Source organism: Dermacentor andersoni, chromosome 10, assembly GCF_023375885.2.
Source record: "Dermacentor andersoni chromosome 10, qqDerAnde1_hic_scaffold, whole genome shotgun sequence".
Classification (NCBI taxonomy): domain Eukaryota; kingdom Metazoa; phylum Arthropoda; class Arachnida; order Ixodida; family Ixodidae; genus Dermacentor; species Dermacentor andersoni.
The window spans coordinates 61221146-61244002 of NC_092823.1; the positions used below are offsets into that span (position 1 = coordinate 61221146).

Sequence of the window (22857 nt, forward strand, 5' to 3'; positions counted from 1 at the left end):
CAGTTGCCGGGAAGCGTGAGAAGCAGTCTGGTACCTTTGCATACTGTCGCGTTCCACTCTTAAAGGCGAAGCTTAAGCAGGCTTCCAATTTTTACATGGCATTTTAGAATTAACTCGGTGTCATCTTTGCCGGGGTTATCTGCAGGTGCTTTGAGGTCGAGATTTTCCCAGTCAGCTTCCTAGACAGCCGCATTGCGCTCATTCAAAAGCGCGACGCTTCCTTTGTTTGTGCCGAAGAATAGAGGCGTATCAGTGCGCATTATAAAGGGGATTACAAGACGTTCGCGACCATTATTGTTCGGCACAGGGCACAGGAAGCTACCCGCTGCCTGGTGCGGTATTTCTTTGCGTTTGTTCCTTGTCTCGCTATCTTGAAGTCCCTTATAAGGTCCCTGCCTGCATGAAATAAAAGCAGTTGGAAGTCTGTGTTTTGTGTGGGCGTCTACGTTGCTATTCACGTTCTGTGCGCATTGAAAAATTTTACTGGTAGGAAAGTCACTGTTGTTTGTTGGCAACAAGAGAACACACACAGCATATATATATATATATATATATATATATATATATATATACCCTGAATGTACATAATCAAGACTAATTTCTGTGTTTGCGGCTGACACCTTCAATATATCTGCAATCGATACGGAATACATCAAACTCGGATATAATGAATTATTGCCTATATGGCACTGTTCCACCCTCCCCTCGTCCCCTTCGGCATGACACGTAAAATATAGCAGTGTACTGCTTGCATATCAAACACGCCCTTCACCGCCACACTCGATACATCGAACGCTGCACCGCGCTTCGCCACGGCATGTGCGCTGCTTCTCGCGGCTTCACGTTCACGGTTCGTCAGAAATATTCGTGCCATATAATAGGGTCTGTTTCGGAAGGTGCTGTCAAATTGAATCTGAAGGGCAGCAGCAAAAATGACAAGACCGAGGCGCGTCTCTCAAAGTTTGGATGGCTCGTGCCAGCAAGGGTCTTATTTGCGCTCTATTGAGATCAGCTTTAGAAAGCTTCACCGCAGCACGGTTCTGTTTTGCGATGAAGCATAATAATGGCGAAGAAATTGCGGTGAATTTACTACCAGCGGCCGTTCGTTGTCGTAAAGAGGATCGACACGCCGCTACAAGAATGCACAAAGCCCTACCGGTATGATACGTGCATTTTCCCAGAATGCATGGCTGGCACTTTGCCTTTCCTCTGAATGGCTCCGGGCATTTGATGTCGAACTAGACAAGGGGGGCATCGCCGGGTATGTCTTGTAGAGTTTCCGCGAACAGCATTTTCGGCTTCCGCAAGCGGCCAAAATAGAATCTGATCCCAACCCCCCACTTGGAAAGATCTTTAAATTACAGCTTGCATTCAACAAAACCGCCGCACGGCACATCAGTCCTTCGCGAAAGGACTATCGCGGAGCGGCGAGCAAGATTCTCGTTCTCTGTGATACGTGGTCGCGCAGTCCACGCTGAACGCGCTTCGTCCGCACTCGTAGGCCCACGCCAGTGGCCATGGACCCGTGTGTCTTGCAGGCCGAAAGCCACTTTCGAATCCAACAGCGTCTGCCTGGTCGACTCGTTGCCGACGTACGAGGCGTGTAAACGGCGTGTTGTAACGTTCTTGTGTGCAGGAACGTTCACATGCAAATTTTGCTACGCAACTGCGCTGGTGGTGGCTTGGCACGTACATGCTGGTTTGCCTCCCCGGTGCGTGCATTCCTAATTTATCGTGAATAAAAACGCCCAGCTAGCGGGCCAGGCGCACAGCGGTCTCACGGCCGGCCGACGCGAGCTGTTGAGCTACCGTTGCAATCATTTTATCGAAGAACATTGCACAGCGCGAGTGACTTCCCACATTTGTCTGCAAGCTAACAACAACAATAACAAAATGTAAACTCTGGAGTTATCGATGTGGCATTTCAGAAACGAAGCAGTTAATTATGCTTTTCGTGATCCGAGACGCGTGGAGTTTTCGGATAAGCTTAATAGGCATATCTTATATTTGGAATTATCGACACCTCGAAATATTTCGCGATTCCCTTTCGACCGCGATAAAACCTGGATGAACCGCATGCAATCCCGTATGTCACACATTCATTGTACACGTCTCTGTGTTTGTGACACATCATTGTACGTGTTGCTTTATTGATGTTATTTACTATGTAAGCCTGTGCAAGTGAAACTTCTGTTTTGTGATTGTTGTGCAACTCCAGAGCATCATGCTACTTGCGTACTACAGGTCAGGTAACATCGGCTTCAAATAAAACGCGAACAGCGGAGCGCGTGGCCGTAGCATAACTGGAGGCTTATTGGGCGCAGCGTACAGTCATCACAATTGACAGGCGCGCACTTGGTTTCACCACAAAGCGCGGTGATGCTTCCCCTAGACTGCAATATTTTTGCTTCTCTTCTGTTTTTTTTTATTGTCTTCATTATACCTTCGCACATCTACTGCGAAGCTTGTATGTTTGATCCGTGCCGGTGACAAGTTATCTCTTCGTCGGCTTTCATTTTCACATTTCTTCATAATTCTCCATATCTAAATTTCAACCACAGCTAATTGCCCTTATGCTTTCCATGGCTTCATTTCTCATTGGCTTTATATGATAACGAATTAAACAAAAGTGTCCTAGGACTAGGATACTTGCTAATGCAAAATTTGAGCGCAGCTCGATAGGTGTTTTCATTTCGCGATATATTGAGGCGAATAATTTGAGACTGAAATCAGTGACGCTATACTGCGGCAGTGTTGCTATCGGATTTAGAAGTGATTCACTCGTTTTTTCCCATAGTAGATAGTTAAGATAGGCACAACTTTCTTGGAAGAGAATGAAAATTTGTTATGGGAAGCCAAAGCCTCAGAAGCAAATATTTGAGAGTGCATCAAGTGAGAAAACCTATCGCGCTTACTGCAATAGCTGTTGTCTATAGCAGCAGTGAGAACGTTTATATTTTGCACAAAATTACTCTCAGCGATGAAGTGCAGCGTACATTAGACATAACTGTGTCTGCCTTTTCAATCCTAATATCATCTGTTATATTTTTCTTCGCGGTGCCAATAAAAGCTACTGAACTATAGCGCGCACGATATTTCTGGAACATTGAACGCACTCAACAATGTCAATGTCGACCACGCAGCGCATGGTTGGAATTCGTTGCATATACTTCCCAGACTGTGTGAAAGTGCCCACACAGGCAGTTCTATGCGGTTCATTCCTTCTTTCGTTTGCGCTCTTGCCACTTTTCTTCCATACCCAATTTTCTTCTTCCCCAGTACAGGGTAGCAAACTGCAGATATCCTCTTGTTCACCCTCTGTCCTTGCTTTACTTTCTCTTTCTCTCTCTGTTGAAAGAGCCGTCAAAGAAGCGAATCAGCTATTTTCTGTGCTCTTACTCCCTGTTTCCTACGGCTCCTTTCATTTCATTACATGTGCTGCTCCTCCCCCCCGGAAACCGCAGCCGTCTACGACGAAGTGGCCACCATCGCCAGGCCTCCCGTGGACGGGGTGCCGCGGAAGCCAAGCTCAAGCAAGACGGGCTACATCCTCTCCGCCTTCCGGGTCTTTCCGGGCGAGGACCGAGAGAAGCTCGACCGATCCTGGCTGCTGTGGACGGGCGCGCGCCAGATCTACCGGCGCCTCCCTCCACACCTCGGCCTGCGCCGCATCACCTTCCACAAGAAGATCTGCCCGCAGGACCACGGCATCACGTACGTGCTGCTCTGCGAGTGCCCGACGCTCATGGACTACGTCTCCGAGGCGTGCGTGCTCGTCGACCAGCTACGGGCACGGTGCTGCGGTTACACGGCCCTGTACAGGGTTGTCGACTCCTTCTGAAGGACAGCGCCGACACTGACTGCGGTGTCACCGTACGCGGGTACTGAATCTTGCTCGGCCCCCGGCGGCCAAAGCGGCTCTGCCATTCATGCAGTGGCTCTGAAAAAAAAAGTTGCCGGGTGCCCACTGCACTTGCATTCATCGCCTTTCTACGGGAGATTTCTACCGTCGGACAGGAAGCGGAATTTCCACCACCGCCTCCGTTCAGATGATGGACGGAGTCGTGGGGGAAAACACCGACAACGCAGCCTCTGAAGCACTGTTGGGATGAACGGATTCATTTTGTGAACTCGAGCCGCTGCAGGTGCCTTGCGCAAACACTGTTGACAAAAAAAAACGCTATTTCAGTTTAAAACGCCACAATGACCGTTACTTTTGAAATCCACGTTACTTTCAAATCCCCGAATCTTTTCACCATGTAGGGTACATTTGAGATCGCAGTGGAAATATTATGAGCAGGGCATTTTTTCGTGGAATATGCTAGAGAACACGTTGAAAATTCGTCAGTAGCCTCTTCCCTGTGACAGGCGATCTAGCTGTGGGTGCAAACTGAAGACATGGCAGCGAATAGTGTAAATTCAAAGCCCGATAGTAGTGCCGCCTTACGAGAGAGCGCGTGAAGCAGATATGTCCGTGGCAGCTGCCGCATCTGCTCACGTCGGTGTAAGATTAGACGACAATGAGTGCAACGCCGGCGTATCCAGGAGGTTTCGCCTTCCTGTAATATCTGCGAACCCGGAACCTTGGAATAACACGTGATCTGTGACATTTGGCAACAGTTCGGCCGCTCTAGGAAATGCTGCGACAGGACCACCAGATCATGGTAAAGATGACGCTCTATGATGTTTCTTGAGGACGTTACTCAGTAGTTTCAAGAGCATTGACTTTACATAGCGCAGGCGTTATTAAGGAAGTGGTATAAGCATTTACACTTCACACGACAAAGCATAGACTGTGGCGAAAGGCACATAGAGCTTCATTGCAGCTGCTCCTTGAAGCACCTGTTTCGGTTAGATCCGGCACCAGCGAGTGCAGTGAGATGGACATTGTCCTCTTGACTGTGTATGACATAGTTCTAGATGCCTGCTTTTCCTAGCGATTGAAGTGCAAGTGGTTCACGGGATCAGTGCCAACACATGAACTGCAGTGTGCGTTCATCCTGTTACGAATCTCGTGCTTCTGCGAAGCTGTGTAAGTTCGAACCAAAGGCTATTGCAGCCACAGCGTGGGTGCCTTCTGCATGTTGCCTCAATGTAACGGGCCGTAATCCTTGTTTAAAAAAACGTGCACTGCATGCCTCTGACGTAGCGATAGCTTCATAGGGCGTAGCTTATCGACGCGCGTTCTGTGTTTTATTTTCACCTTTTTTGTTTTTTTCTTTTTTAGATAGGACGTACCCATTTGAAATGCTGGTTTAATACTTTCACTCAAGACTGTTACTTCATTGTTGGCATTGACTTTTCACGGCAGTCTGATGAGAAAGTCCTGAAAGAATATTTCAATAATGGAAGAAACAGGAATTTGTGTACAGAAAACCTGCATGTTAAAGCCGCGTTGAGCTTTACTTTCTTATGACATGCAGTAGTATTCTGTCGACGCGACCAATGTGACAGGATTTTTATTGCTGTGCGCGATTTTCGTCGAGCAATTTGCGCTCATGGAAACATAAAGGAGTGTTTTGATGTTACAAATATAAATAATCACATTCATTCACATCGAAAACGCTCAGGGTTAGAGGATTCGAGAATGCATGTAAACGCACGCAATTGTAAGCCTAATACTCGCGATTCAAATGTCTTGCAAAGCACTGAGGGCCACATAACAATAAAACATCGTCATATGATGTCACAACGTACATTGTGCCTCCTTCCTCAAATGACACAAACGAATAAAAATTGCAGCAAGCCTGCTTTCTGCACAACTCATAAAGTTGAGGTGCGTGACCAACCGTAGCTTTTGTTGAGTCCCCGTAACAATCCCGTAGAGCTGCGAATCTTAAGAAATATAATTTTCGTCACAAAACTTAAACTGCATAGGTGACTGACAGAGCTTGCAAATGCACCGTGCCTACGTACACTGAACAGCCTATTTGTGAAGAGAAAGTAACTGAGCTCAGATGGCATTCATGTTATTAAGAGGAACACTAATCGTAGCAGAGCAACATTTCTTCAAGAACTGGCTTTATTGTCGCTGTTTTGGGCAGAAAATTGTGACAGGTTCAGTTATGAGTACATCCGCACCAAAGGAAAGCTACAACTAAATTCATTCTGCTGCCTTCTCATTCAGAATAATCTATCAGCAGAAAGTTACGCTTTGGGTTGGAATAATTTTTTGTATTTCTGTGACTTTCATAAGAACACGCAGCTCGCTTTAATATTAAAGGGAAAAATCCGACATTCACCCGTTCGTAGCAGCTGATACAAAGGAAATCCATGCGGGTTCCTCGAAAGAAAACCTCGCCGTTGAAGAAAAATTCGTCCTGGTCCGGGACTCGGCCCCGGAACCACCGCCTTTTCGGGGCAGCCGTTCCACCATCTGAGCTAACCAGGCGGCGAGCAGATGGCCGGCGAAGTCGAATTTGTCAGCAACTCGAAGCGAAGGCAAGAGTTTGACGTAATAGTTCTGCGGAAACCTAAAAGGTGGAGAGAAGTAAAATATTAAATAGAAAATCAGGCAACCACCCGTTCGTAGTAACTGCTACAAAGGCTTCCTAGAAAAAAAAAATCGCCCTGCCATCGCCCTGCCATCGCCCTGCCATCTGCTGGCCGCCTGGTTAGCTCAGATGATAGAGCGGCTGACCCGGAAAGGCGGTGGGCCCGTGTTTGAGTCCACGACCAGGACGAATTATTCTTCAACTCCGAGGTTCTCTTTCGAGGAACCCGTATGGGTTTCCTTTGTAGCAGTTGCTACGAAAGGATGGCTGTCAGATATTCATTTTAATATTTTACTTCACTCAAACTTGCGGGTTTCCGCAGTACTTTTACGTCAGATCTCTTTAATATCTTACATGATTCTGTTGGACACCTTTAATGTGGCCTGCTGTTCATAATTGTTGACACGTTCGTGCAAAATTGTATTCATTAGTTCTCGCGTTAAGAATTGAAAGTTGAACTAATTGATGTGGATTCATACTGGTCAAATGGTGCCACGGATAATGACATGCCGGACACCAGAGTTCAGAGTAGGCACTTGTGTCCTGCGTCTCTTTGTCTGTATTCGTTTGTATTCTGTGGTACCATTGCATCAGTATAGTTATGGCGTAACATAGAAAAGATAGAGCGAAAAATAATGCTCTCTTCGACCCAGTGTGCATTAATTACGTTACAGCTCTGCCGGTGTTCCGAAGAGTGAGCTAAGCGAGGAAGCTTGAAATTAAAGCAACGTAGAGAGGATGCTAATATTATCAAGCATAAGTTCCTTCTGATGCCAATGTTGAGAAATGCTTGCTCGTCGAGAAAACTATCCAAGTTTTTTCTAAGGACGCTATAAAAACGTTTACTCTAAAAAAACAATGTGGATCGCCTCAGTACATTCACTGGAAGTTAAAGTTACACTGGAAGCATAGCGCGCAGAAAAACGAACCACAAAGACCAGATAGGACAAGCGCTTGTCCATTAGCGCTTGTCCTGTCTGGTCTTTGTGGTTCGCTTTTCTGCGTGCTATGCTTCCAGTGTAACCATGTTTTACCAACCAGCTCAAGCCTATATTCTTCGGAAGTTGAAGGCATTGAAATCGTAATATATATAGCAGAAATACTATACATTTCCAGTTCATGAAATCAGGAATGATCATGATGATCTTTTTTGTGGTTATGTGAGGTTTCGCTAAGATTGACTTGAAGCAGGAGCTTCAATTTACACTAGCCACATACCTCAAGACAGGGTGAGGTTATGTTTTAGCGGGGTGTAATTATATGTTCACTCTGCAAAGTAATCAGGAAGAATTCAAACATACGGAACTGCCTTAGTTTCCTGTGAGGCTTAGTCGACTCCCACAAATAACATAAAATGTGAACAGCTAATTGCAGCCTGGATGCCGGCACTCTTCCGCAGTGCTCACTCGGAAACAGCTGAGATCAGAGACGGCGCACAAGGATGATGAATGTGCTGTAAGAAATATTCCTCGCACGTACTACATCTTTCTTTGGTTGACGTCTTTTACGTTATGCAGCATGTACGTAGAATGTGACAGTCGCAGATACGTCGTTGTTTGCTATGCTAAATCAGTGCTTGGCGTTCCCCGAAGCTTCATCTAAGAATGTAGGCGGCACCGTAAAGTACACGCTTTCAAGAAACAGAAGCCTCTAGAGCCTCCATAGTGAGCCTTGGGCATCTGCGCATCGCAACATAGCGGCAGTTTGCACGTGGATCCCTTTGTGTAGCTTTGCATTAGCACAGTTTCTATGGCCTTGCTCTGAGCTTCGTCACCCACTACCAAGAATATCGGGGCAGAGCTGCAGTATCGTATACCTACGCGAATAACGTAGTGGCTCATTTATCACAGTGCGCTCATTGTAGTAGAATGAGTCACATGGTGCAAATGAACCACTGCTGGTAAAATCCTCGTAACAACTCTCCCACGTTCGACCGAAACAAAAGAGAATAGATGAAACTTATAGCGTTACGAAAGTGTTCTTCGAATCAATTGTTTTCGTCCTATTGCGGTTGCTTACATAACAATACACTATAAAGAGACAAATTAGGTGATATTACGAAATATAAAAGTGTAACTGACTCCAAAGATTAAGTCGAGGTTCTTCCGGTACAGGTAAACTTGTGCAGCTCTGCCACTTGAAGCAATCCTGCTTCGCGCTTCTTGACACCCACGTGCACATGACGTAGCTGGGATCAGACGAACAACACGCAAATCACACGCACCTTACTGTGTCCCCAACGTTTTGTCCTTTTGTAGCATCTCTGTGCGTGAACATTTTTGCTTTTCATCCCATTGTAGAAGCTTGTACATTGCAGTGTTTAGACGTCGCCGCCTGTTCCTTCATTCTCGGTAAAGCGTGACCTTGATTTTACGGTAATCCATTGAACGTGCCTCTTAAGCTGAACACTGTACACGATATATTGCTTGGTCAGAGACTGGGTACTTTGCTGAAGCTTGCATGGGGCTATCGATGGCCGTTACAAATTATTTCCTGAACAGCCCATCCAATATTTCGTAATGATCGGGTAGCCGGTAATGTCATAATACACGGAGGACCACTTAACCGAATGACTTCGAACACGCAACAAATGCAGAGTGACAGTGCGCACTGTTGCATTTACGTGTTTACAAGTTTCGCACTATGCAACGAAAGCTGATCCTAATTACGAAACGCCTCAAACTTTTATAAAATTTATACGCTTTATAGAAGGCGCCAGTGTGGAATGTAGCCATAAAAATAGCGTAGGCAAACAGCCTGACAGCTGCTTTGAAACGGCTGACATATGGAGAGTGAGCATCAGCGAATGCTTTTTCTTGCGGAAATTGATGAAATGTGTATGTGCAAAAAAAATGCAAGAAAACTACACTTCACCAATTGCACAAACATGGCATTTCGTTAAGCGTATAGCTTCATTTTTCAAATTATTACCGAATATAAGGCGATAATTTTCAATGTCGCAGCTACAATGACCCATTAGCCGATTGCTAACGACTGTAACACGTTCACTTCTTCAACCTAATCTAAGTAATCTGAATTTGTGACCACAATTATTGTTTCGTTTTAAATTTCGGTAGTTCATCAGTCACGAGCCGAAAGTAAAAGCCATTTGGTGGGTTTTGTGGTGCCCTCTTAGCATAAGCAAACTTTCACGGTTACCAAGGCTACAATTTGTAATAGGCGCGAGCTCACGACGCATTGTTTCCTTCTAAACGGAAACACACATGTTTTGTTATGTGCACCGATCAACCAGCAGTGCACTACCACCTAATTAAACAACGATGCAGCTTATCGCCGATTTATCGAGGGGCGCGAGCTCAAGAATAAATGTCAACAGTAAATGGTATATTCCTGAAATGTTCTTCAGATCTTGTTTTCGTTGTTGCGTTTTTATAGTGATCTTTATTTGATGGTACGCCGTGTTCCTGTCGCGAAATGTTACGTAGCATATGTTGCTTAGTGAGCTCTTAGAATTAAGGCGATGAGAAATAATTTATTAACTTTGAAATAAAGAGAAACGTCCACTAAATCCTTAAGAACATGCTTTGTTTAAATAATTTATTATTAAATTCTTAGAATTATTTTCTTTTCTGACGAGGCTCAATTTCACGTCCAATGTAACGCAGTTTAGTGTAAAGATAAGACTGTTTTATTTGAGTTACAGTGTTTAAAGTAATGATGATGTGCAAACGCATAGGAATACGAAGACATACAATCGCCCAAGAAGGTCATTCTCTCCCGAACATTTCGCTGCTTTTGACAGCTACTCTAGCCAAATTTTTAATTTCTACTATATATTGTGCAAGTCAAAATAAAGTCATGGGCGTGTGTAGTTCTGAAAGAGAAGCGTACTGAGTGTACATAAAGCAGTGTACGTGAATCTGTGAAGTATGTTCTTTGGGTGTGCGACATGCCTAGAATTTCGTCGTTGATTGACGAAGGTTTCGAGTTCACTCCTGAACTGCTGTCAATATGCTAACTACTGTATCTCACAATGTGCTGCGTTAACGGTAAACACTGGTTTGAGATGCGCATATGGTTTGAGATACAAATAGATAACGTGCAGACCGAAAAATGAGGATGATATCTCTGCTGAGTAAATTGTGCCCCATGTCCCCATGTGCCACGTCTTATCCTAAAGCAGGCAACGTATTCTCTTTCACTCAGGGAAGACATCTTGAACGCCTATAGCGACACGAGTAAAGTCGCAATTATTTTTTTTTACATTGTGTCGTGTCGTTTTATAACGCTTAAGGCTGCAGGCGTGCTTGCATGGCAACCCTACCTGAAATAGACTCGTATACTACAAGTGCAATGGAAGCAATGCTAGTGCATTGCGATGTTGCTTTCCTCTGCGAGCAGTGTATTGTTTCAGATAGGTCGTGTTGTCTTGCTTAAGTACTTGTGCGATTGGAGTGCTAATAGGCACCGTTCGGCATGCTTTCGCAGATAAGTAACAGGCGAAATTCGAAAGGGCGAAGTAGTTTGCGTCGCACTTCTAACAGACTGGTTGAACCGGGTGCTTCTTGTTACCGTTAACAAGATTTGAAATAAAGAAATGGTTGCGGCATATATGTTTGGTGATTGAGCTAAATCGGTCATTACGTGCAAAAGAAATAAAGGCACATGAACTACTAATTACCGACTGTCGAGTAATCAAATTTTTAACAAAGCAGTTTAAGGTACGTACTGTAATTTACCAATTGAAGCCAGTCGTTCCACAAGGTTCATCCATTTGCAACACAAGTGAAACTAGTGGCTGTTTTGAGATACGCGCTGTGAAACGTATGGTAAAGTTTCACCTTCTGTTTCAGTAAAACTCTTTTTTATGCGCTGAAGTTAAAAGTTAACTGGAACGCCAACATTTCGTCGCACACTTCGGGAACGTAATCTCCAACCTAGTTTCACCCTCATAATTGGTTTTATTGGGTGAATACTTAGGAACTCAATTCGTAAATTGCAATATCTATAATGAAGTGTTTCTGTTGAAAGGTAATTAGGAAGATTACTGTAAGCAGTCAAATATTTATTTCTATTTCTCGTTAAACTAATGTGCGCCTTTTAGAGTAATCAAGCTCAAGACACACAAAGTAATACTACATGAAACAGCAGGAGTGGTATAGGCAGGGTTCCCCTGCAAACGTGCAGTCAAGCTATGTGCAAAAGAGGTGGAAGAAATACAGGAAACGCCCACGGAGGGGAACATTCGTGCACATTTTAGTGCATAAGAGATTGTGTAGATGTCGAAGGAAAACATCAGTAGGATTTAAATTTGGTGCGTGATGTAGACATAATCCTGCTGCACGGTAATAGTCATTCTTCCGCTGTCTTTTGCACAATGCAAGTTGTGACACGCAATGTATATTTGTGTGCGTTCTCTTCGTCGATCCGATTCTGTCGCCTTATAACTGCGACATCATTTTGAACAGTAAGCGAAAGACATTGCAAGGAAAGCGTTTTAAATTGGAATGCAATGAAGATTTCGTTCCTGCGTTCCGCTGTCTCGTACATCTTGTCTGTATTTGCTGTCTTCCGCGAAGAATTGCTGTTCCTTAACTGAACTAGCATGACTTAAATGAAAGTGCTTTTGGGAAATGACATTAGGGAATTTTTCTTCCTCAAAATAGTCCACGTTTGATGCACACTCTAATTTACGCCATCTTGACGAGTCCGCGCAAGCCAACTGCATATTTAAATGAATGCCTCATTAACGTGAAGATTGCTTCGCATGCTCTTGTGTGCACATGTCTAAGAACCATATGTGAAATGTATGCTGGGTGCCATTTTCTTAATGCCTTGCCTCCACTTATGATTCAACAGAAAAAAATAACAAACAGTATACTACCTGTAATAAATATTTGAAACAAGTCTAATGCGGCCATGCTGCTTTTTAGAGCCGGCTGTTGGTGTTGTTTGCTGATGTATCATAGCATCGCTCGTTCCGCTTGCTTTATTCTTGATGCCTTGGAAGTGTTTTGCTGTAGACTTGAGCTATTAAAGCCGTCGTGGTACGTATTTGCATTTTCAAAATATGCGTTTGTCTGTTTCTGTGCCAAGCGTTCAATGACGCTCTAGACATGTTCGCGTAGAAAATGAACAGTGGGAATCTGAACAGAATATGCAGTGTCGCTTGAAGCCTATGCCAAATCTCAGAGAAATGAGGGATCGTCACTTTTGTGCAGACTTTAGACGAGGGGGCAAAAGTTCACAGACTCATTTAATTATTCGTCTAGAAAAAGAAATGCCTCAGCAGTGTTCCAAGCGGTGGCAGCCCATCACTCATCGAACGAGTAACTGTCCGTGCACTCCAATAATCATTGATTACTTGTGGTATTTTGCATGATATGAATGCGCAACACTGAAAGGTACTTCACAGAGTAGGCGGATAAACTGCAGCCCCGATTTTCGACTTCTTTTGGCTTCTTGAGGGCTCCAGGAAACCCACGTGCTCAATTGCCTTTGGATTTTGCTTTCAGCGGAATCAAGCAGGCATGGTCGGGAACTGAAGCTGTGGTCACGTGCTCAGAAGTAGTACTTCAACATATTGAGACACCATGTTGGATAAAGTCGACTGAAAGCTATACTCACTCAAACGCTTTGTGCAAACCAGCATGTGATTTCTGATTTGCACTGCATGCAATTCCGAAACCTGTGGGCTTATTCATCATTTCGATAGCGAACATTGCTTTCAAACGTTGGAAGTATGTCTATGAGAGGGAGTACCCATTGGTATTCAAACTGCGGTGTTCGCAATATTGCTGCTTGTTACGGAGGAAATGTTGGCCAGAAACGAATAAGAGACAAATGTGAGAGCTCGGTAATTAAGTTGTTGCCACAAAAACGTGCACTCGCCAAGAATAAAATAAAAATATGTTCTTTATTTTTATCTTATTCTTGGCGAGTGCACGTTTTTCGGCACCAATATGTTTCCTCACCAGACGAGGTTCCGTCGAACACTTGACTATGTCGGTAATTAAGTTACATGCACCTAGAGCTTAATGAGTTTTGTTTCCGATATGCTGCTGTCCAGCTGGCACTTCGGGCTCCGCCGCTTGCAGATCATGAAAGTATTAATGTGATAGCGTTAAGGGCCGCGTGTCGTCGCAATTGTCGCGCCGGCATCCCGGGTCCAGCGTCGGACGTCGTTGCATAAAAACGATTTTCGTACCACCCATACCCGGGCCATCCATGGGGCGCAAGGAAGTTACTGAACTAATTAAATTTCTCAAGCTAAAATACGTGAAAAATCGTAAAATACGGCTTACACACAACCTACAGACATGATAACGTCGAATTGTAATTTAAATATGCGCAAAACATACTTCTGCTACGCAAGAACTCACACCCCTTTTCCAGCGTTTGTAGCATGCGTAGACCGTCCACGGCGTCCGCTGTTAGCGCGCGCCGGCGCGCGAATATCTTGGAGGCCACGGAGCGCCGCGCCCGGTTCCTTGCAACACCTCCAGATGGAGCTCGCCTGCGCTGCATCGTAAAGCCCCTTCAACTTCGTAAAGTAGTGCCACGCTTTGAAAAATGCCGCCTCCTCCTCGCGCGCTCTGGTCGTGGCTGACGCCGTGTCGCTATTGGCCTAATAGCATCACGTGGGCCCTCGCGCCCTGCATCAGCGCCATTTTTGCTCGAGAAGCGTCTACGGAGTGGCGAGGAGCGCATGTTGGCGACTTTGCTATGCTCAAGCAGTGTAGGCGGCGCCACGTTCGAAGAGGGAGCGTGAAAGAGAGGAGAAACGAGGCGGAGGAGGAGAGTGTCACTACTTTACGAAGTTTAAGGGGCTTTACCACATCGCGGCCAACACAAAAGGCCACGTTTCTACCACAAGCCCGCATTTGTGCGTAGCGCTTGCGGCCAACGTTTCCCGGTAAACATTACGGGTACATACGCTGCAGTTGCCGGAATGTTTGAGAAGCAGTCAGGGACCTTTGAATGATATCGCGTTCCAATCTTAAAAGCGACTCCTAGGCGTCCTTTATTTTTTATTTTTTTGCACCGAGCGTGGGACGAGCGTCAACGGGTGAGGCCTTCATACGGTGGCGGCACGAATGTACCAGCATGTTAAAGCCGGACCAAGCACAGCCATCAGCTACATTTTCATATTATGTTCCGTCGTCTCTTTTGAGTTGCCGACATGCCACGTGGAACCAATAAGAAAAAAAAACGTGTTGCTTTCTTGGAAGCACGAACGCTTACCCAAATAAGACTTAAGCTAGTGAAGCTGTTCAGTTCTCTTTTCATCGCAGCCTCACGCATGGAATAGCGGAACGCTAGCATATGCGAGGTTTGTAGGCCAAGGTACGAACATTTCTGACGCTGTTTTGCGTTTGCCTAGTTATTCTAACATAAAGAAAGGCGCTGTTCATTTGCAAAATTCTGTCGTCCATGTAAACTGGGCGTTCACTTCCGTTGATCCGACGGCTCGCGATCTTGGGCACCGAAGACCAACATTCGAATTTGTAGTCATCAGTTTGGCGCCTTTTTAGTGGCTCAGATTTTCTTTCGGGGTATTGTACAGGACTCTGTGCGCTCTGCATGAGAGAGAACGCTAACGCGGTTGCATGTTCTTACTCTCCGTCAACGTCGACTTTAAACCTCCACCGTTCGCCGCTACCGATAGTTCTCGTCGCGCCAAACTGCGAAAAAGACCGTGATTGAAGATTGAATAACTTGCGATAGATTGAAATCTGAGAAGCATGCAAAAAAACAAAAAAAATGGCTGAGAGCGGAAACATACCGAATACATGTGCGATCATCAAAGCAGCGGAAAAAAAACCGGTTCGAAATTTTTGCGCTGCTTCTCCAATCTAGACGAACAAATACACGGCGATGTTAACGTGCACAGCAACATATCTGCTAGATAACTGCTTGAGTTCCGCGTTCTTGCTTGCCGCCGTGGGCTCTGCCTGCGGGGAGCATTTGCATAGCAATTTACGCTAGTTTCCTGCTTTATTACTACCTGATACCATGAATGCGACCTGCATCATACAACCGGCGATATTTCTCAAGGGCAGGAACACGGAAATGCGTTTTCTGGTTCGTAAGGCTTGAAAAATCTCAGGATGAAATCACTGTAAGTGTCATCTGCGCCTTCGCACCACCGTATGCATCAGACAGCAGTGCTCTTACTGCTGCCCTTCGAGGCGCTGTTCGCCAGCGCGCTAATAGCGTCTTACGACGGCCACCCAGTGCCTATTGTCAGTAGCCACAGATAGAAAGGATAGCTCTTGAACACACCTTTGTTTCAAAGCAGTGCTTCAGTAGATATGCGAAAGCCTACATTGCTTTGAAAATTTTGAAACGTTGTTTCAGTTACTGCAGCGTATTTTTTTATTGAAATTGCTTGCAAAGAGCTGCAACGCAGTTAAAGCGTTTCAGCTTTCGTTAATTCCACATGAAATGTGAGGAATGAACTATCAATTCGCCTAACAATAAGAAACGTATAAATAATTTTAGTACAAACTCAGTACAGCATACATTATGGGATGTACTCTGGAAAGTTTTGCTGGTTTGATTATTCAGCATTTTGTAAACAGCCATGTCAGGTCGTGTGTCTGGGCGCTTCCATGAAGCGTTTGACGCCGATTACGGTTTCTGAAGCACACTGCGATTCTCCGAGTTTTATGTTACCCACTGCGGTTTCCCAGTAGCTATGAAGTAGCGCTGCTGAGCAACGGGTTTGGATCCCAGCTGCGACGGCGCATGTCCGGCGCATGATCCCAGGTGCCCGGTAAACGAACCCAGTTGGTCACGATTATTCCGGTGCCTACTGCTATGGCGCCCCTCAATACCTACAAACAACGCACAGATTTCAGCACGTTAAACCACAGCATTTCTTTTACAGGTCAAAGAAACCTGTTGCCTGCACTAAATCAGGCGGATCGAACACATTTCGCAGCTTTGTCCACAGCAGTGTCGGTGTTTTTAATCCGCGGGTTCGTCCAGGCCAATTAACACCCTGCAGGGCACACGATTTCAGTGATATTTGTCTGACGCGACAGCTTTCAATTGTAACGTTTCTTGCTTTAGAGCGAAAGTCACAACCTACAGGAGGTAATGAGGCCCAACATTTCTCCTCCGGTGTTTCTGAAGGAAAGGCTACGTAATAGGAACTTGAAAATACAAAGAACGCATTGATCCGTGCACAGGCATGTGCGGGCGCATTCGCGCATGGGCGCCAGTTGCACGAATAATGTGTAGGATAGAACGTCCGTGGCAGTGTTAAAGATTTAAACCTGTGAGAGAGAGGCAGAAAAAGGAAATGAAGGAGATACAATGAGCAGGAATATACATGCAGCGAGGCCTCGTGTGAGCGCATAAAGAGCAAGAACACGTTTGTGTTTATTGAATGTCCGTAGGTAGTGACACGGGAACCTTTATCCAAGCATTGTAGAGGAGCTAATGCAATGTCGCCGCTGCTACCGCGGATGCACGAAGGCGAGCGTTCTGGTTCTTTTTTTCGTTGCCCCACACGGCCGGCGCCGCCGCTGCCGCAGATGGATGGGTGGATTGATGGATGGATGCTATGAGCGATCTCTTTGGAGCGGGTTGGTTGGTGGCGCCAGCAACCTCTTGCTCTTATTTCGGATAATGTTCTACCTAGCTTTAACACGCACAATCGATCCATTTAACATGCACACAGAGAGCTTTGAAAAACGGCCATTTTCGACTAAAAGGGAAACATTGAAGGCGATCTTGACGTTTAGCGTTGCTCTGAAGTTTCCGTGACTGTGTTCTAAGAACACACGGGGCGACATATCGACGCGACGCGACATGAGATGCCACGTCTGCTGTGAAGCAGCTAACGCTCACGCCACCACTTTGGAGTGGTGAGGAGCGCTGCCCCAGGCTTTACGGGCGTCGCACGTCACTGCAGAGCGAGATGAGACCGAAGTACATCCGTCAGCAATAGTAGCTCAATGTGCACTCTCCTTCGCGCTCAGACTACTGCGTGCATCGAGTAGGTTAAAAAAAAGCTTTTTTTTTTCTGGTCTGGAAACGCTGTCTCGAAAGTAAGGCCGGACCATTGCCGTCATATGAGTTGGTACATTACAACAATAGCTTAAATCCAAAAAAAAAAAGAGCGAGCTTTACCTACACTTCATAACATAAAGATGTTTAATTTGGATAGTAAGATGCTGGTCAACGTATATCTCTGCACTGCTGGTTTTCGAATGAAGCCTTAACATCTGAGGAAATTTCTTAGCAGATAACGTCATCACTGCTCAGTCGAAGGTAATGCGTGCGTCGGGAAAAAATGATTCTTATTTTCTAAGTAACCTAGCATTTAAGTTACCACAACAAAAGCATTTGATCTGTGAACAGAACCTACCTGACAAGGCTCTTTTTCAGAGCTATAGCAGCGGTTACCGCTATATTCTCTTCTGCTGATAAAAAGCTACGGGATCCTTCACTCTGGTAATTTAAACCTCCTTGGTAGGTACCATGGTGGGGCATGCACACGGCGCCACCGCAGAAACGCCAGTGCTTTTGTGCGCAAAGTTCGTGCCAGCATCAGAAGGCAGACCGGTGCTCTTGCTCCGGTACAGAACCGGCTAATGGAAGCGTGCTGGTTCGTTCATTTGGCTTCGTCGCTGTTGCAGGCCAACGTGCTGCTCGTCCTTCGGGCGTCTAATGACCTCGAACCTCCCCCGCGCGAGTCGCGCTTGCACTGTTGATACTAGAACAGCATGGCGGCGCCGGTGGTACGGATAGGGTGAACGCACCTCGAGTGTCCATTTATTGGCTGTCGCAATAAAAAATTAATAGGAATAAATAAAAGAGCAAGTTATGGCCGGTATACCTTCATCATGGTGTCTTTTGTGCCAAAGAAAACTCCAAACTCATTGTTATGACTGCTTTTTTATTGAGACTGACATTTTTTTGTCTACTTCAGACGCTTTGAGCCAGCCTATCTATCTATCTAATCTATCTATCTATCTATCTATCTATCTATCTATCTATCTATCTATCTATCTATCTATCTATCTATCTATCTATCTATCTATCTATCTATCTATCTATCTATCTATCTATCTATCTATCTATCTATCTATCTATCTATCTAAGCTCTTACCACGAACCAGTGATCCATGCTGCCTAGGAGTTTGGGCTGCTATGTATGTTCTCGTCATTGGGAAGCCGCCCTGATAGCCACATGGTCGTCACTCCAGATTTATCCTCCGACCTCGTGATGTCGTCGTCGTTAGGGCCTTTCCGTCATGCAGTTATGCATTTGTCGTCATCCGGTCGTCGTGGGCCATTGTGGTGGTTCCAGCAACCTCACTCTAGCTTCGTTAATCGGCTTACCACGATATTGACGTCGCTCTATCGTCGTCATACAATCTTCGTGACTCAGTACTGGACGTGTCGTTCGTCGTCATCCTATCGTCTTCCTACCTTTGCGATGCCATCATCGTCATACTGCCGTCATGCATTGGTTGCCATACCCTCATCGTGATGCCATAGTGGTCGTTCCAGTTGTTGTTTCCTTGTAATTTTAACTTCGTCATTGAACTTTTGTCATGGCGTTGTCATCACGCCATTGTCGACCCACAATCCTCGTCCTACCACTGTCGTCATGTCATTGTCGTCACGTGGTAGCTTTGCCACTGTAATGACTTTAGAAAGATTATCCCATTGTACCCATGTGGTCGTCATCCCACCACCTTCATCGTTCCATCGATGTAATTCCTTCTTTTTCATTCTATCGACCATGCAGTGGTCGTCATGCAAATGTTGTCATGCCATCTTCGTAATTACGTCGGCACAAGACAGCCGTTGTCATGCATCTGTTGTCATACCATTGTTGTGTCATGGTCGTCATTCTATCGTCCTCGCACAGCTGTCGTCACACTGGAGTCGTTATACCCGCGTCATTATTTCGGGTTCTTAATTCATGTCATGCCGTTGTCGTCACACGGCCTTTAACGTTCCCTCGACGTCATTCCTTTTACGACATTCCTACGTTGTCACTGCGTCATCGTCGTGATGCTGCTTTTGTCGTATCATGACTATTGCGCGATATTCGCAATCGAGTGCCATAGCAAAGTGGGACGATACCGGAGATAGTATATGCACCTGTAGCCGTAGAAGAGGAAGTCGGACAGTGACCACTACAAGTTTTATATAAACATGACTTCACCAGTAAAGTGGGCCGCTACACCGCTTGAATATCGCATCCCTAAAGCCGACATCATGAGATGAGTTCTGCCGTAATTTATTGTGTTCTTGCTTAGCGTCAAAGTCATCGCAACGAGCCACATTCAAAGTTTGATCCCGCCCATATTTTTAGGTTTTAAAAGTTCGAAGCATTGTCCTCTTGGCCTTCCGCGACTTCGTCATTAGCGCTCTCAGCTAGAGCCAAACATTCGTAATAGCCTTGTAAAGACTCGCTCTTTCCATTTAAAGCGAATAAATTTCTGGGGTTCTGCTGGCTATCTTCAATGGCATTCTGATTGCATGGCTTTCGGCCATGACGATGGCAGGTGCGTTGGTGGTCGCACTTAGAAATAGAAAAGTTCAGTAGCTCTCTCTTGTTCTCTCTGCTGGTGTTGCTCGCTTACTTTCTTTCTCTAGCTGTCTTTCTGGCTCATTCGCTCTCTCTCTCTCATACTCTTTCGCTCGCTTGTGGATTCGTTTGTTCGATCTATTCGCTTGCATTGACAAAAGCTGCAGATGGCATCTGCATGTTTTTTTGCACCCAGGTATTTGCCCTTGATGACCAAGTTCTCATAAGCATTCCCATTATTTGTAACGCACTCAAGTGCATGCGCTTTAGGGCAATTTGTATGCTTGTCAAATTGTCATTGAAAAAGGCCACGTGGTTCTAAATCAGACCTCCAGGACAGTGGTTAATATTATGGTGCCCTATAATTTAAAACTATTGCAATGTGTTTGTATCCAAGCTCCCGACGTCAAATTTATGCAACCGCCGGCGCAAGCATTGGGATGTAACCCCCAGCCTCGTTTAAACAGCAAAATGACACGCTCTACTCGTTAAAGGAAGTCACTTCTAGAAGCTTTCAAAGCGAATAGCATTGACTACATAGACTGACTTTTCCTACCTATGTGGCTGCAAAAAGGCGAGGAGCACGCCGAAGTGGAGAGGGTTTCGGTTGGGTTGAGCTAGTGCAGTGAAAGTACATAACCGCCTGAGGAGGGCGGTGCCGGCATCTGCGACTGCTACGCGACCCCTTGCTGAACTTGCGGTGGCTGGTCGAACACCACAGTGGCGTGCAATGGATGGTAAAAAATACCGCTAAAACAGATCCTCAGCGAAGATTAGTTGGCAGAGCGATGTCGTATATGTGGCCTAAAGTGCTCGCCTATTCTTATACCACTGCTCAAAATTATTCATTATTCTCAAATAAATCAGTTCTCCCAAGCACTCCGAGTGGCCCGTGCCGGAGCGATCGGCGGGAATAAATCTTATATTACTTTCAGAACCGGCCTGTCTACGGCAGCTTTAATGCGAATACGTCGATATTTTTGGCCTTTTACGATGTCGTCGTGATAAACGGACGAAATGGGCGTAGCTAGCTGAAGACAATTTTACCGAAAGCGGCGAGCTGATGGCGAAAAAGACCTAGACTGAGAATCAGTTATTTCACTTTTATTTTGTTTAATCATGCACAATCAGTGTATACGTGTCATATCAGACGGGCAGTTTTCGTGGTTTTCGCGATGTCGCGTGACCGACAGTAGAAGTGGGTGTGCCTAAAAATTTTCGCCGCTCGTGGAGGGCCGATCTCAGACGTCGAATACAAGCAGTTTGGAATAGCGTTAGGTTGGCGGGCCCCTGGAGTTAGTAGGGAAACATTTTTTGTCACTCAGAGTGGGTCTTCTGTGGATCATTGTTATCATCACATAATATCGCTATGAAGTCGAGGTTTTGACGGAAGCCCGTCTGGTCGGGAGGCATCATGAAGAAGGGTAAAAAGAAGGACACCGACCACTGAATGAATACAAGAAAAGACGTTTCGGCTCCCTCCCCTGACGGGAGCCTTGTTCACAATGAAATCAATGACGTGCAATACAATGTTTATATGGTTTTAAAATATGATGTAAGCAGCGCGTGTAGATGGGGGGGAGGGTTCCGTCATTCCGGTTGAGGGTGTTATCTGTCATTTGGATTAGGAGAGATTCCAAGTGGTGTCTTGACGTCAAATTTCTTTCTTTTTCTAATATCTTCACGTTATCCCAATCAATCCTGTGGTCCAAGTCATCTGCATGCTCTGCCAAGGCGTTTGAGGCGACTTTTTTCTTTTTTACATCGTTGATATGCTGCTTCAACCGCTGCTCGAAATTTCCTGTCTCGCCGATATATACGCAGTCGCAGTCTTCACATGGAATCCCGTAGACGATGCCAGGAAACTTAGTCTTTGGAAGCTTGTCTTTCACGTTTACCAGCCGGTGGCGTAATTTTTGGGACGGTACGTGAGCTACCTGGACGTCATAGCCGCGTAGAACGCGGGCTAAGCCCTCGCTCACACCGGGCACATACGGTATGGGGGCGCGTTTTCTTGGGAGCACACAGTCAGGCCTTGGGGGCTGAGACAGATGGCGTTCCACCGAGTTCACAAACGACTTCGGGTAGCCACATGCCGAGAGATTACGGTGGACCTCTTGTAGGTCGGCAGCACGGCTTTGTGGCGTTGTGCAGATACGCTTGGTTCTGCCGACAAGAGAGGCTACTACCGATCTCTTCTGGTTTATCGGGTGCACTGAATTAAAATGCAGATACCTGCCTGTGTGTGTGCTCTTTCTGTACACGGTGAATGCCAGATTGCGCCTGTCACGCTTTACGAGGACGTCCAGAAAAGGAAGCTCGCCATCTTTTTCTTCCTCGACTGTGAATTGTAAGGACGCTTCAATACTGTTCAAATGTGACAAAAATGAAGGAATTTGTTCTCGCTGAATTATGCAGAACACATCGTCTACGTAACGTAGGAAGACTCTGGGCGGCGAGTAGAAAGAGGCGAGTGCTCGACGCTCAAGCCATTCCATAGTTAAATTTGCAGTGGTTACCGAAATGGATGCGCCCATCGGTGTCCCGTGCACTTGCCTGTAGAAGGTGCCTTCAAAAGTGAAGTAGGTGTTCTCCAGGCAGAACAGGAGGAGCCTCTTCAAGTCAGGAACGTCGATGGGCGTCCTTTCTGGTAGGGTAGGGTCATCGTCCAGAATGGCGGTGCAAGTTTCCGCGGCGAGTCGAATAGGAACGCTTGTAAAAAGCGACACGACGTCGAACGAGACAAGCGCTTCTTGATCGTCGAGAGTAAAATGACGAATCTTGTTTATGAAGTCTTCAGAATGGTGAACGTGCGTGCTGCCTCTACCAACGAGAGGGGAAAGA

At 45.8% G+C, this 22857-nt stretch overlaps 1 protein-coding gene across 5 annotated transcripts in view; it reads left to right on the forward strand.

Annotated features, from left to right (window-relative positions):
- Window positions 1-22857, forward strand: part of LOC126543839 (uncharacterized) — a 405430-nt gene that overhangs the window by 306467 nt on the left and 76106 nt on the right. For 2 of the 5 annotated variants that reach the window (XM_055062386.2, XM_050190968.3), the window contains exon 9: window positions 3465-12524. The exons of the other annotated variants lie outside the window; for them this stretch is intronic. In XM_055062386.2, the coding sequence (XP_054918361.1) occupies window positions 3465-3841 (377 nt within the window). In that variant the 3' untranslated portion in view covers window positions 3842-12524. Of the gene's footprint in view, window positions 1-3464; window positions 12525-22857 lie in introns of those variants that run through there. 5 annotated transcript variants of the gene reach the window in all.